Source organism: Nicotiana tomentosiformis, chromosome 11 (genome assembly GCF_000390325.3).
Source record: "Nicotiana tomentosiformis chromosome 11, ASM39032v3, whole genome shotgun sequence".
NCBI lineage: Eukaryota > Viridiplantae > Streptophyta > Magnoliopsida > Solanales > Solanaceae > Nicotiana > Nicotiana tomentosiformis.
This window is the reverse complement of record NC_090822.1, coordinates 76,283,346-76,296,950: the sequence shown is the minus strand read 5'-3', so window position 1 is coordinate 76,296,950 and position 13,605 is coordinate 76,283,346. Positions and strand designations below refer to the sequence as shown.

Sequence of the window (13,605 nt, the reverse complement as noted above, 5' to 3'; positions counted from 1 at the left end):
TTCATGGCCGAGGAAATAAATAAGATTTGTGGAGTTCTGAAACAGATGCTATATGAGTCAAATATGGTCTAGCCTGGGAGAGGCACAAGCCATGCCGAGGTGCAATATGTGGGCCCTGATTTCAAGCTCAAAAATTAGGATGTTGCCCCATTCCCTGTCAGACAGGTAGTCAGTTTTGCTGTCTTTTCTATATTTCGGGTTATTTAAGGGAGTAATCCGAATATTTTTACTTTATTGTATTACTTTATGATGTAAACCCTTCTATCTTTCAAATTCAATGAAATGAAATTAATATTTCATCGTCCATGATTGTCTTTGTCTTTTTCCTGATTTTGTTATTTTTCTTATCTTCTTTTCAGTTCTATTAATGAGGACTTTAATAACATGACATGCTTGTGGACTTCATGCCCAGATTCTAAAATATTATCTAACTTCAAAATAATGAATCAAGAAGCAGAATATGATGAAGATGAGGCTTTTATTAAAATAAACAGAGAATTGAAATAATTTGAGAATAACCCTAAGCTGAACTTAAATGAAACCGAGCCAATTAATTTGGGAAACTCATAAGAGGTCAAGAAAACAAAGATAAGCATCCATACGAATCAGAAAACTAGGGATGTCTTGATCCAATTGTTATTTGAGTTCAAAGATGTGTTTGCATAGTCGTATGATGATATGCCAGGACGAAATGTTATTTGGTGGTACATAAACTGCCTACACACCCCGATTTTCCACCTACCCAATAGAAGCAACGAAAATTCAAAACTGACATCAGTGATAAGATAAAGGAAATGATCAAAAAACAATTGAAAGTCGGTGTGATCCGAGTTGTTCGATACACCACATGGTTGGTTAACGTGGTACCAGTGTCAAAGAAAGATGGGAAAACCCGAGTATGTATTGATTATTGGGATCTGAACAAAGCGAGTCTTAAAGACAACTTCCTCTTACCAGATATACACATCCTCATTGATCACTTTGCCAAATATGAAATACAGTCTTTTGTGAATTGTTATGCTGGGTATCATAAAGTTCTGATGGAAAGAAAAGACCATTTTTACCAAATCACGGGGCACGTACTGTTACAAGGTTATGCCTTTCAGAAGCAACTCATATGAGGGCTATGACTGCCATTTTGCATGAGATAATGCATCAGAAAATCGAGGTGTATATGGATAATGTGATTATCAAGTTCAGAACGCAAGAAGACCATGTGCCAGATTTGAGAAAGTTTTTTGAAAGGCTTCGCAAGTACGATTTGAAACTGAATCTAGCTAAATGTGCGTTTGGAGTTCCGTCTGAATAGATTTTGGGATTTATAGTCAGTCGTAGGGGCATTGAGTTGGATCCGTCAAAGACAAAGTCCATTCGAGACTTGCCACTCCGAAAAGCAAGAACGAGGTCATGAGTCCGCTCGGAAGATTGAACTACATTAGCAGGTTTATTTCTCAATTCACTAAGACTTGCGAGCCCATGTTCAAGCTATTGAAAAAAGATGCAACAATTAAATGGACGAATGAGTGTCAAGAGGCTTTTGATAAAATCAAAGAATATCTGTCATATCCGCCTGTGTTGATTCCACCCGAACCGGGAAGACCTTTGCTCTTGTATCTGACGGTTTTGGAAAATTCTTTCGGATGTGTCCTGGGGCAACATGATGTATCCGGGAAAAGAGAACATGCAATCTATTATCGGATCAAGAAGTTCAAGAATTACGAGATCAAGTATACTTTGTTGGAGAGAACATGTTGCGCCCTAACTTGGGTCGCTCAGAAGCTAAGACACTACCTTCTAGCTTATACAACTTACCTCATAACCAGAATGGATCCCCTAAAATATATATTCCAAAACCGATGCCGAACGAAAGATTAGAAAAGTGGCAAATCCAGCTCACTGAATTTGACATTGTCAATGTCACTCGCACTGCGATGAAAGCCCAAGCATTGATAGATCATTTGGCCGAAAACTCAGTTGATGATGAATACCAGCCTTTAAACACTTATTTTCCAGACGAGGAAGTAAATTAGTTGAAGTGGTTTCAGAAAACTACAATGCTTGGAAAATATTCTTTGATGGAGCTGTAAATGCAAAAGGTGTAGGGATCAAGGCAACTCTCATTTCGCCCGCTAGTCAACATTTCCCAACCATAGCCAATCTTCGGTTCTTTTTCACCAACAACACCACTGAATATAAGGCCTGCATAATGGGCATGAACATGGCAATTGATCTGGATGTGCAAGAATTATTGATCCTGGGAGATTCTAACTTGATTATTCGGCAAGATCAAGGTGAATGGGAAACTCGAGACATCAAACTCATCCCATAGAGACAATATGTGGAAGACCTCAGTATACGGTTTAAGTCCATTGAGTTTAAATACATTCCTCGATTCCACAATGAGCTAGTAGATGCACTAGCTACTTTGGCTTCATTGCTCCCATACCCGGGTAATAATCATATTGATATGTTGGAAATTCAAGTCCGAGAAAGGCACGGTTACTGCAATGCAATTAAAATGGAAACAGATGGTGAGCCATGGTACCACGATGTCAAAAGGTTCTTGAAAATGAAAGAATACCTGAAACAAGCAAGCGGAGATCGAAAGAGAACTATTAGAAGGTTTGCCAGTAGTTTCTTTCTGAGTGGAGAAATCCTATATAAAAGAACTCCAAATCTAAATTTGTTGAGATGTGTGGACTCTCAAGAAGCTGAGAGGATCATGAACGAAGTACATTTAGGAGTATGTGGGCCCCACATGAATGGTTACTTCCTTGTAAAGAAAATACTACTAGCGGGTTATTATTAGATGACCATGGAAAAGGACTATTTCAGTGTCATCCGCAAGTGTCATCAGTGTTAGATACATAGTGACCTGATTCACTCGCTGCCTTCAACATTGCATCCCATGTCAGCACCTTGGTCGTTCATCACCTGGGGCATGGATGTTATTGGGCCAATCGAGTCAAAAGGTTCAAATGGTCACAGATTCATCTTGGTTGTCATTGATTATTTCATAAAATGGGTCGAAATAGTTACCTTCAAAGATATCACCAAGAAAGCAGTGGTGGACTTTGTACATTCCAACATCATTTGCCATTTTGGTATTCCAAAAAAACTATCATTACGGACAATGCCACAAATCTAAATAGCCATTTGATGAGAGAGGTATACGAGCAGTTCAAAATTACGCATCATAATTCTACTCCTTATCTGCCCAAATCCAATGGCGTCGTTGAAGCCGCAAACAAGAATATCAAAAAGACTCTCAGGAAAATGGTCCACGGTTCCAGGCAGTGGCATGAAAAGCTGTCTTTTGCACTTTTGGGATATCGCAACACCGTGCGCACATCAGTTGGGGCTACTCCCTACTTAATGGTTTATGGCACTAAAGTTGTGATACCAGCAGAAGTAAAAATTCCCTCTCTTCGGATCATTATCGAAGCCGAGATTGAGGATGTGGAATGGGTCAAGACCCGATTGAAATAATTGACTTTGATTGATGAAAAATGATTGGATTCAGTCTGTCACGGGCAGTTGTACCAACAAAGAATGGCCCACACCTATAACAAGAAAGTGTGACCCATGAAGTTTGAAGTGGGGAAACTCGTTCTGAAACGTATCCTTCCACATAATGAAGAAGTTAAAGGAAAATTTGTCCCAAATTAGAAAGGTCCATACATTGTCACAAGAGTCTTGCCAAAAGGAGTGTTGTACCTTGAAAACATCAAAGGAAATGTACCCGAGACAACAGTCAATGCAGATGTAGTCAAATATTATTATGTTTGACCCATTACTCGGTGCAATAATTCTCTGGTTAGGATGACGAAGGCTTTTATTTTTCACTATCCAAACACCAGTAACTCTTTTTCCAAGCCTTTGAGCCAGTTATCTTTCTTTGTTTACCCTCTTTGGAACCTTGTTGTAAAAAGAAAAGAAGAAAAAAAAGGGAAAAGAAAAAAAAAGAAAAAAAAGAAAAAGAACAAAACAAAACAAAACAAAAATCAAGAACAAAGTTCAATGTTAATTGGACTACGTCCAACCTGATTCCGAAATGATACGTAGGCAGCCTCACTCTAGGGTTCTGTCACATCAAACAAAAAATTCACATTTCCCTAAAGACCAACAATGGGGTAGCAGTTACGGTATTTCAGCGATAATTTCGCTAAGAGGTTCTAAAGTTGTAGTTCAACCCGTGTTCTTTTTACCAAAAACCCTTCAAGACCTTCCGACCAATCTGCGGGAATGTTTAAAAAAACAAAGGTCACGGACTCGATGCCATCAAGAAATGAGAAAAATAAAAATATGAGTCTTATTAGTGAAAACCTTCACGGGCACCATAAGGCGAAGGTGAGTAGAGAAAATAAAATGAGAGACTCTTGTTAGTGAAAACTTGCAAAGGGCACTATAAGGCGGCGGTGAGAAGAAAAATGAGAGAGGTCAACTAGTGAAAACCCGCAAAGGTCATTACTGATCGGAAAGAGGATCCACAACACAATGGCATCAACACAGTCTTGCACAGGGTTTCTTGGTTTCAAGATAAAAGTTGTGATGAGTTTCCAAGAGTTGGACAGTTTACAAGGATCGGGAATCAAGTACAAAAGGCATGTCATATTCATTGAAGTCCGTATGTATTCCCAGATAAGTCCTTCTTTCCTTTCCCCAAAAGGGACACCTCTCATTTAAACTCTTTCTTTTCTTCAATTGTTTATTCACCTGTACAATTGAATTTTTTTTTTGAATCACTTTCGATCTAGTTTTGTTCCAATAATAAGGCAAAGAAAAGACATGCAAGACCGATTATGTAACGACCCGACCGGTCGTTTTGAGTATTACAACCTTGTTTCTCCTATTACTGCTAAAATTGGGCTTTAAAGTTGTTGTGTGACTTTCCGGGGAAAATGGTTCGGGTCCGGTGAGGTTTTGAAATGAATTGGAACACTTAATTCCAAAAGGCTTAAAGCTTAAGTTAAAATAGTGACCGGATATCGACTTATGTGTAAATGACCTCGAAATTAAATTCTGATGATTCCAATAGCTCCGCATGGTGATTTTGGACTTAGGAGCGTGTCCGAAAACTTATTTGGAGGTCCGTAGTGGAATTAGGCTTGAAATGCCGAAAGTTAAATTTTTGGGAAGGTTGACCGGGATTTCACTTTTTGATATCGAGGTCGGAATCATATTTTTTAAATTGTAACAGCTTTGTTATTCCATTTATGACTTGTACGCAAAATTTGAGTTCATTCCGAATTGATTTGCTATGTTTCGGCATTGAACCTAGAATGTTCGATGTCGATTCTTCAAGAATTTGTGGTATCACATTAAGCAAATGAGCTCCAAATTCAGTTTTTATTGAAGTATTAGATCCGTATTGAAATTACGGAGCCATAGCAAAAAGAATCATTGAATTCGGACATCGTATGAGAGAGTTATGCCTATTTTCGTATCTGGAACAATTTTTCCGTCGCTGCGAGCGCCCAGGGTAGCGTTGGGCGCTAGCCCTAGCGCTGGGAATTTTGGGATACTGGAAACTGCGCCACAGGCAGCGCCCCACGCTACCTGTGACGCCCGAAATAACTGAGGGTCTATAAAACGGGGTTCTTGCCATTTTTACTCATTTTTGAGTTTATGGAGCTCGATTTAGGCGATTTCTGGGCGATTTTCACGGGAAAACATTGGGGTAAGTGTTCCTTATCCTATATTGATTATATTTCATGATTCCATACTCATTTACATTATGAATCCATGAATTTATGGAAGAAAAATCAGATTTTTATAAAATCTTCCAAAAATATAAAATGAAGATTTGAAGGTCAATCCGATGTCGGAATTTGATAATTTTTGTATGGTTGGACTCGTATCGGAACGGGTGTTTGGATTTTGTAACTTTTGTCGGGTTCCGAGATGTGGGCCCCATGGGCAAGTTTTGAACTAAATTTCGGGCTTTTATGGAAAATTAGCATTTTCATATGGAATTGATTTCTATACCTCGTGTTGATTGTATCAAATTATTTTGACTAAGATTCGAGGCGTTCGGAGGCTGAATCACGAGGAAAAGGTTTATTAGATTAAAGAATTTGCTTGGATTGAGTTAAGTAACTCTTCTAATCTTGGAGTTGAGGGTATGAACCCTGAATATATGTATTTTGTGAATTGTTGGGAGGTGACGCACATGCTAGGTGACGGGCGTGTGGGCGTGCATTATAGAAATTGTGACATAATTGTTTATGTGGAATTTTATAGTTAAATAACCTTGGTATTTTCCATACGGTTTTATATGTTAAAGAAATTGAGCGGAAAAGCATATTACAAATCCTGTTGAGGCTATGTGCCAGTATTATTGGGACCCACAGAGGTCATATTGATGTGAATTATTGTGTTAAATTTAAAACTCATACTCAGTCATATTCATTTCATTGCATATCATAACTCAGTTTTATGACTCTATTTTGATGCATAAAAATGTTTTGGGATGAATGCCTTGTTTGACTGAGATGCCCGAGTGGCTTGAGAGGTTTATGACTGAGTGAGGCCGAGGGCCTGATTTATGTTTCATATTCATGGGATCGGGCTGCACGCCGCAGCATGTTGCATATTTATGGGATCGGGCTGCACGCCGCAGCATGTTTGATATCGGCCGAGGGCCTGATTGTGAGTATATTAATACTATAGCACGTGAGTTGACCGTGCGGGTCCAGGTATTTATACCATAGCGCGTGAGTTATCCGCGTAGCACGTGAGTTGACCGTGCGGATCCAGGTATTGATATAATGGCACGTGAGTTGTCCGTGCAGATTATAGCGCTTGGGATGAAGGATCCCCTCCGGAGTCTGTACACACCCCCAGTGAGCGCAGGTACCTACTGAGTGCGAGTGTTGAGTGATGAGTGATTGGGAGGCATGAGTGATTGTGAGGTATGCCCGAGTGGCACGAGTGATTGTGAGGTCTGCCCGAGGGGCTGTATATGATTGATGTTCTGTCCGAGGGGTTGTTTGTGATTTTTATCAATGAATTGCATCGCATTGGCATGCACACATGACATACAAGCATAGAGATGTATTTTTTCTCATGTTGTACAACATCACATCATTCATGATTTCTCACACATTTTTGACAGATGGGCATAGTGATGCATTTGTTTTACACGGGTTATCCGGAAGGAAAATGAAACATCTTATATATTATTGACAAGATTTTGGGAGAAATTTATTGTTTTCAAACTATTTATATTATTGGAAACTCCAGCAAATGATTTGGGTTTTCACTGATGTATTTAAAAGAAAGAACTACTATTTGGAAATCATGATTCGGCTGAGCATTTTGTCTCTGAGTTACTTCTGGTATTATTTGCTTTATGTTGTTATGGATTGTTGTGGACTATTGGTTTTGTACCCGACTTGGTGGAAGCTCGTCACTACTTTCAACCTACGGCTAGATTTATTACTTACTCAGTACATGGGGTCGGTTGTACTGATACTACACTTCTGCACATTGCGTGCAGATGTTGGCTGCTGTTGTTGCTGTGCTCGCTGGTTGCGGGACTTGAAGATGTACATGCGTTTCTATTGTAGCTGCCTCTTATTCAGGGTAGCCTTAGATTTATAAAAGCTCTGTTTATGTATTATTCAAACAGACTATGTATTTATTTCATTTTCGTTTTGTATACTCTATTCTTAGAAGCTCATGATTTGTACTACCAGTTCTTGGGGAGATGTATCAGTTTTAGATATTTTCTTTTAATTAATTTCATTGGAATTGGATAGTTAAAAATTGGCTTACCTAACGGGTTAGGTTAGGTGCTATCACGACTAGTGGGATTTTGGGTCGTGACAGATTATAGGTTTCTCGTTTGAAGTAAGCTGATATATTCAAAAGGTACCCAGCCTCGGCAAAGGAATCAAGTCAACCCCGACTGGCCATGATTGGCAGATGCTTTGAAATTGAGAACTTTGGAAGAAATAAGTCAAATTGAAATGCCCATAAAGGCAAAATAAAGTTAAAAAGGTTAAGTCTCACCCGACTAACCATCACGATAAAGGTTTGAAAAGCTAAAAGTGCCCCAGGGCCAGGAAGGCAATTGGTAATCCGAAAATAACCGGCCATAGTCGAAATCATCATCAAAAGAAGATGGGCCGAGATTAAAAGTCCGAAGCACTCAAGGCCACAAAACCAACCACCGTTCTGAACTAAAAAATGTTCTTTGTTGAGAAACAGGAAACAGGTACAATGCAAAGACAACCTTGAAAGAAGCAGGTACAACCGAAAATAATCATGCGGAGATTGAAAACAGCTCTACAACACAAAAACCCGTAAAAAATGAAAGTCTTCTTAATATTCTTTCCCACATTTCGCTCATATTTTAACTGCATTCAAAATCATACTAGTATAGAGCACACCAATCCCTAGATACATTTTTCAACATAGGGTACACCACACCCTAGTTGATGATCTTAAATGTAGGGTACACCATTCCCTAATCTCATTACTTATATAGGGTACACCATTCCCTAGTCTCTTTACCAATATAGGGTACATCATTCCCTAGTTAATGATCTTAAATGTAGGGTACAATATTCCCTGATCTCATTGCTAATATAGGGTACATCACTCCCTAGTCTCTTTTTCAGTATAGGGTACACCAATCCCTAGTTGTGTTTTTCAACACAGGGTACACCATTAACAAACCAGATTGATTATATGGAAGAACTAGGTTGCATGTACAGGTTACTGTGAGCACGTAATTTTGCCTCACCTGAAATTGCTCCTAAAAGGTCTAAAAATAGTTTTGTCAATTATTTTAATTTTTCTTGAAACTTTTAAGATTTTTTCTTTGTTGGTTTATATGTATTATTAGGAGCATGTTAAATCATAGAAAATCACCAAAAATACCTTTTTATTTCATTCATCGTATTTTTAGATTCTAATTGCATTGCTAGAATTCAAACGCCTGCTAATTGTATTTTTCATTAAACACAAAATCATAAAAATGTATTAGCTAATAACTCTGCATTTTAGGAACTACTTACTCACATAATTAGTAGGATAATTTATAATTTTTATAGTTAGTCATTAGATAGAATTAGTAAGTAGGTTAATTTTATAAATGGTATGTTAGTTGATTAGTGGCTAATTATTAAATAAAGAAGAAGGGAGGATAAGGCTGCTAAGCTCAAATGAGACTGGGCCACGATTTTGGGCCCAGTTTTCCTAAGAATACCCGTCCAGTCCAATCCAATACCCAGTCCAAACAATCTTGCCATCACACCATCTAAACAAAGTAGTCTCGCAACATAGCTATGTCATTTCACTGTTTTCCCCTTTATAATAAAAATGATTGATAAAAATTCAATATTTATACACCACCCCTAATCCCCATCCTCTCTCATCTCTCTTGGGCGGCCGAAAATTACTTTCGCCGCCCACTGTCCTCCTTCCGCCTTCACGCCACGGTGGACCACCGTCTAACCGCCGCCGAAAATTGCCACGGCGGCGGACCACCGCCAATTGGCTAAAAATTTTCACCAGATACTCCTCACTCCTCCTCGTCCCTAATTTCTCAACCATTTTCGCAAAAATCCACCCAAACTCCACGATTAGTAGACCTGAGAATTTAAGAAAAACTGAAATTGCCCCTTTCTTGATTCCTCTTCAATTCTTACTTGTCTGAGGTTAAAATTCACACTAATCGACATCTCTTGATGAGTATTGTTGATTGGTGGTGGTTTCGTCTCATTTCGTGGCCATCGGGGCCCGATCAAATTCTGGTAGACCTGCCAGTCCTCTCAAACCTTCTTCGTTCATCACCTCCAGCATGCAGGAGCTATTGCTGCATATAGCACTGGCCGGCATGACAAATTTTGGTTGGTGCTTGTGTAGCAATCCTCCGGCTCATCGGAATTTCCTCTTGACAGCTCGGTTTAATCCAATAGGTATACTCTTCCCTCCTTTTCTTCTACGTTTTTCTTTTTTTATGTGTTGTCAGTGTTTGTGATTCATAGGTGAATAATCGCATGTTTTAATTATTGATCAAATAGCATTAGAAGTTAAGAGTATTCTTCTGTTAGTTCGATTTTGTGTTAGCTAATTAGTTTATGAGTTAACTTATTTTTTATTTTTATTGTAAATTTCCCATATATTTTGTTAGTGTTTGAATACTGTCCTAGTTAGTTTGGTTCAAATTTAAAAGAAATTAGGCTAGGTCATTAACAGACTTGTCAAAAATACAGAAGACCAGTGGGTAAGGGTGGCAAGTGGGTCGGTCCAGGCCTGGGACCGCGGGCTAAACGGGCCAGGATCGTTTGGCCCGATTTTAGCGGTTCTGGGCCAGTCTCGTGGGTCGGTCCTATGATTTGAGCCCGTCAGGCCCGGGACCGTTAGCCCGCCAGGGTCCGGGATCGGCCCGGTCCCTTAGCGGGCCAAACGGTCCCAACGGCTAATTTATTTTTATTTTTTTTAAAAAAACAAAATTTTAAAATAAAATAAAATATAGCCATTGGCTATTTATAAAATAGCCATTTAACCCCTCCAACTTTGTCTTAATACCAAATTTTTTATAATTACACTTTTTCCCTTTTCAACTATAAATACCCTATGCTATATAATATATATATATATATATATATATATATATATATATATATATATATATATACTATACGAAGAAATGCTAGTTGAACTTGCGGAGGATGTTGCTTCGCCCGAAAGTAGCGATGACCTTGATAGATTTATGAAGTTTGTAAAAGATACCATGTAACTTGTATGAACAAAAATTAGTATGTATTATGTAACTTATATTTTGGCACATCTTGATTAGTTTTTTTTTCTTCTCAATGGTGGTATTAGCACTTTGTTGTGCTTATTCCATAGGAGGATGAAGACTAAGAAAGATATTGCCATATTTTTTAATACTATAATAAAATTACAAGGCATATCTCTTTACAATATTTTTATCTTTAGACTTAGATATTATTTTTAACATCCTTTTGTCTTTAGACTAATATATATACTATACTATACTATATATACATCTTATATATAGTATATAAGCTGTATATATAACTTATCGAATATAACTTTTATATATATATATATACATTTCTATATATACATCTTATATATATACTATATATACTATATATATTCGATATATATATCTTATACTATATATACATCTTATATATAGTATATAAGATGTATATATAGCTTATCGAATATAGCTTATATATATAAATATATATACATCTTATATCGATATACTATATATACATCTTATATACTATATATATTCGAATATCTATACATCTTAGATATTTATTTTAACATCCTTTTGTCTCTAATATCTATTTATTTTTTTATTTTATTTTTAAAAAATATTGGGCCCACTTAGCCCGTTTAACCCGCGGCCCGGGATCAAACGGTCCCGGTTCCAGGTCGGTCCTTAGAAAAGACCCGCTTAGGCCCGGTCCCGTTTGAACCACCCACTTGGCCCATTTAGGTCCGGGACCGGCCCACTTGCCAGCCCTACCAGTGGGCTTTGAGCCCAGGTCTACATGGCCTATTATTCTTTTGGTCTAAGGCTCACTGCCAGAAATCTAGTGAAATATGTGGTAAAACAAGAGTAGTAATTGAGTTCAAAGAAAGTTAATTTCTAAAAATTAGTAAATACTGAAAAGACACATGATAATTAAGGAATTCCACCCTTAGAGAATCTTTTAGGAAACTTCGAGGAAGGTGTTGAAAATGATTAATTTGCAAAGAAGATGTAGAAGGGTTTGTTATTATTAGGGACTGTTGGAGTAAAAACTGAAAATAAGAGGGGTAAAACAAAAAGGGAAATTTGAAAAGAGCCCTAACCAATAATCTATAAATAAGGCATTCCTCCTCATACTTTGGGCATGTATTCAGAGTCTAAAAATTTTGCACACAGACCCATTTCACTCTGAAGATTCAGCAGTATTCAAAACAGCGGAAAACCAAAAATTTCTAAAGTCAAAAAAAATCAAAAAAGAGATATGAGATCAAAGACTCCAAAAATAGTAGAAAGCTTAGGATTTCAAAAGGATTTGAAGAGTGTTTCCACCTGTGACCGATTATTCCTTACTTGTTGGGTTCCAAAGGAATAATTCCATCTCAAAAACTCTATTAATTGTTGTTGATTCGCTGTTGATTCTATGGTTTCGTAGCTGAGCTCCCTCTTCGAATTTTCTAACCTTTATTTGGTCCTAAATCTCTCTCGTTGTTCAGGTTTTAACTTAGTGCTTCTTATAGATCTCTAAATGTATTGAGTTTTATGATGATATGGCATATTTTGGTTATGAAATTGAAATGCATTCCTTGACTCGTGTTGCTGACACTTAAGTAGTTTGTAATTCCTCAAATTGAAATCATGTTGGTTCTTCATAGATCTATGTGTGTCCAGATCCATTATTGCTCTTCGCGCGATTAATGTTTTTAGATAAGATGTCACAAAGTCAAATCTAGTATGTTTTTGTGACAATATTTCTGTGTTTGAGTAAAACCAAAAATCTGCCTCTAATTGTAACAGATTGATTTGTGTTTAGCTTAGTATGATACGTGTTAGCAATTTGAGAATTAATATCTTCATGTTATTGGTGATTGTGAACACTTAATAAATTTGTGAGAGATCGGGCTTGAGTTTGCTAGCCACTGAAGTTTTTCAGCACATGAGTTTGAAGGTTGAACTAAGAGTTTAAACTTGTACGAGTCAAAGGTATCAGGAGATATGAATTAATTATCTGAAACCTTATTTGTTATGACATTGTTTAATTCCAGAAATGTAGGATGCTAGTTCATAAAAGCGTTTGTTATTATAAATTCAAGTCAAGATTTCTGATGTAGTGAATTTGGTGTTGTAATTTTAAATCCGAATGAACATGTACTCATGCTTAGATTAGTTCGTAGTTCTTTCTTTTTTTGCAATGGTGTATGAAATTTTGAGTTGTAAATCACTGGGCTTTCGTTCCAAAAGGCCATTGGGCTTGAGTAACTGGCCCAGCAAAGTGGCAGAATCAGATTGGAGACATGAGGACTTTGAACTCCTAGCTAATTTCAGCACCAGACCCATTTAGAGGCCTACAGCGTGGCCTGGTTCTTAGAAGGCTCAAAGGATGCCTTGGGATTTAATCCGAAGCCCATTTGTACTCACATGTGACGTGTTGGATGTCCAATCTAGGTACTCAACAAATTTAGTCCATAACGTTACCCTTCCCATAATAATCCATGTAGAATTAAATAATTGAAAAGAAGAGATATAGTTTAATAGCAAGCCACTACTAATTAACTAATGAGGATTCATTTAGTAATACAAATAATCCGTTAATCTGCCATATTTATTTCCTCAACTTTTCTCGTATTTGTTATGAAGCAGGCCCTTAGTGTTTCAAAGTTCACTCGAATTCACGAATGAAATTCCATATTTCTTGTATTCTACAAGCAATCTCAAACGTGTTGAAATAAATAAACTTATGAACCCTCGTAGTTGCTTTAGGCGCTTATTAAATAAATCTTCGCACTTATGGGTACGGCTCTCGTGGCATGATTGTGATACGTAACTCCAAATTCAAGGGCACGTCCGCGTGACTTGAC

At 37.5% G+C, this 13,605-nt stretch overlaps 1 protein-coding gene and 1 long non-coding RNA gene across 3 annotated transcripts; both read left to right on the top strand.

The window, feature by feature from the left end:
• Positions 1–1,476: 1,476 nt before the first annotated feature.
• LOC138901699 (uncharacterized) lies at positions 1,477–2,329 on the top strand. The gene is made up of 2 exons (XM_070189481.1): positions 1,477–1,727; positions 2,014–2,329. Exons 1-2 carry the CDS (start codon positions 1,477–1,479, stop codon positions 2,327–2,329), a joined length of 567 nt encoding a protein of 188 aa, XP_070045582.1.
• Positions 2,330–8,452: 6,123 nt separating this feature from the next.
• LOC104102884 (uncharacterized) lies at positions 8,453–12,939 on the top strand. Of its 2 annotated transcripts, none has more exons than XR_001970571.2 (2): positions 8,453–9,929; positions 12,696–12,939. It is a non-coding gene; the product is annotated as an uncharacterized lncRNA (long non-coding RNA). The 2 variants fall into 2 exon arrangements; XR_011411904.1 differs by having other exon boundaries at positions 12,656–12,939.
• The last annotated feature ends 666 nt before the right edge of the window (positions 12,940–13,605 follow it).

Coding starts and splice junctions, on each gene's coding strand:
- LOC138901699 (XM_070189481.1), top strand. CDS start 1,477: ATGTTCAAGCTATTGAAAAAAGATGCAACAATTAAATGGACGAATGAG. Junction 1,728..2,013: donor TTCAAGAATTACGAGATCAA/GTATACTTTGTT, acceptor CTTATTTTCCAG/ACGAGGAAGTAAATTAGTTG.